At 34.2% G+C, this 2,296-nt stretch overlaps 1 protein-coding gene across 1 annotated transcript in view; it reads left to right on the top strand.

The window, feature by feature from the left end:
* Positions 1-2,296, top strand: part of DEUP1 (deuterosome assembly protein 1) — an 81,219-nt gene that overhangs the window by 16,004 nt on the left and 62,919 nt on the right. Inside the window, exon 3 of the mRNA XM_012558162.2 lies at positions 257-391. Within this exon, the coding sequence (XP_012413616.2) occupies positions 257-391 (135 nt within the window). The remainder of the gene's footprint in view (positions 1-256; positions 392-2,296) is intronic.

Genomic DNA, 2,296 nt, shown 5'->3' with positions numbered 1-2,296 from the left:
TATTTATCAAGTGAATCATTGTTTAACTGTGCAGTTAATGAAGTCCCAAATTTACATGAAAGCTGAATCATGCTCAGCTTCAATAATGTAGTTATAATAACTGGTTCTATCTTCACTAATTGGAACTTTTAAGCGTTAGTGCATTTTCTAATCATGACTTAAATTTTCAAAGAGGTGTATAAAAAAAGAGCTATAATGAAATCAAGTTAGAAATAACTGGTAAGAATAAAATGTTACCATTGTCTATTATTTATAGTTTTCCAAACTGACAAATAGTTTTGAAAAGCTGAGATTACACCAGATGAAACAAAACAAAGTTCGACGAAAAGAATTACCCAACCCCAAAGAAGAAATCCCATTTGAACTGAGCAATTTGAATGAGAAACTAGAGGTGAGATATATTTTCTTAGTTTCTTCATGTGTATTAAAGATTGATTTTTACTGTTGTTGTTGTTTTGAATTATTTGTCTTTAGTGCACACAATGTTTTGTATAGCTATGGTAACAAACACCATTACAAATCAACTTTTTATTGAATATATTTTCTTAGTGCACCTTCCCTTCAGGCACTTAGTGAATTAAAACATCACTTTGATTTATACATCTTGTATATATCAGCGTTTTGGGAGAGCCAAAAAAAACAGTTCAAAGAAATTGCAGATGTTGAGTGAAATTGAAGGACACCCCTGGGGTCAGTCAAAGCGAATATTTAATAAATCTTTTAATGGTGCTTTAACTATTAGGTACTTAAATCCCAGTGAAGCCTCATAACAGTTTTCAGAACAGGGCTTGAAGTTCCAGGATGTTTTTCTTTAAAGAGGTAGTGTCACTCCAATTTAGGTACCCCATATCAGTCAGAATTTCTAAAATCTCAGTCTCTGAAAAGGTTTACTATGACATGGCTGTCCTTCTCCTTATCTCCTTAACTTTCCACTGTTTCCAACCTTGGGAAAAACAAACCAGCTGTTTTTCTTTCGCTATGCTCTTGAGTATTCCTGTCTCAAGTCACGTAACAGCAGGTAGAAAAACCGAAACCAAACCCGTTGGCGTCGAGTCAATTCCAGCTCATACTGACCCTGTAGATTCTACCATAAATTCCTATAAATTCTACCAGCAGATAGATTCTACCATAAATTCCTATTATCCAATCTTAGCCAGGTCTCCAGTGCTGCTTAATTAATATTTTTAATTGACCCTTATCATGTTATTCTGCTCAATTGCTTTCATTCTTCTCAAGTCCTAAAGCCTAGTGCCCCCCTTCTCCCAGCCTATGATTTCAGTTTCTTCTAGTTCGTTGAAAGGTAATGGTTCTGTAACTCCCAATCACCCCAGCTAGAAACCTTTTAGGAATATTTGATCTCTTCTTTCTCTTATTCTTCATATCCAGTCCAGAGTTGTCCCATACTCCTCCTATCTAATTGTCATTGCCCTGTTTCATATGTCATTATCTTCTCTAACTTTTCCTCTAAGAGATCTTTAAGAGGAAGAACAAAAAGGGAGTTTGGATCACAGCCTATTGTAGGAATTTCCTAGGAGGTCTTGTGTTTTATCTTTTAAAATCCTGCAATTTTTACATTTTACAGAAGTATATACAGTTTTCAAATACAAAATTATCACCACCAAGTAGAGTTGACCTTCTAGGAAAATGTACTGTGTAGTAGTACTCTCTGGCTCTTGCAGTAGGGTCACCAAACTCATTTCAGAAATGTGCTGGTCTCATAAAAGATGACCAGAGATGTGCATCATTATATACATGTGCTTTCACTGAAAATACAGATCAAGTAACTAATTAGTCATTTGATTGACTTTTCATGGTAGGGGTTTTGTGGGAGAACTACATTCATGTAAACTGTTCAGACCAAAAGAAAAAAACCAAAACTTCAATGTTAGTTTGTGTGTATGCATTTTACATCCAGGGAAATAAATATTTCCATAAAATATACCTCATGAAATAATAGTGGAAATCAGTTGCAAAATATGATTTGTTATGTATGTACTTTTATATAAAAATTTTTAAGCACACAATATATAGATACAGTTTAACCTGTGTAATTATGGAAATACTTCATGTACCTGTTTTTACTTATAACCATCAGAAAAATTAATGTGTAAGAGATGGGCTGTTCCAGTTTTAGTCTACTTCTAATCATGCTTTTTCTTTGGGACAGACACTTATACACTGGCATAGTATTAGAGCAATGGAAAGCAGCATGTAGTAGTGGAAAGAACATGACAGTTCATAACTTAAAACAGACCCTGACCAACTCATTTATTTGCCCTGTGACCTTTAGACAAAT

This window comes from Trichechus manatus, unplaced genomic scaffold (genome assembly GCF_000243295.1).
Source record: "Trichechus manatus latirostris isolate Lorelei unplaced genomic scaffold, TriManLat1.0 scaffold00141, whole genome shotgun sequence".
Taxonomy (NCBI): domain Eukaryota; kingdom Metazoa; phylum Chordata; class Mammalia; order Sirenia; family Trichechidae; genus Trichechus; species Trichechus manatus.
This window is presented reverse-complemented; position numbering and strand designations above follow the sequence as displayed.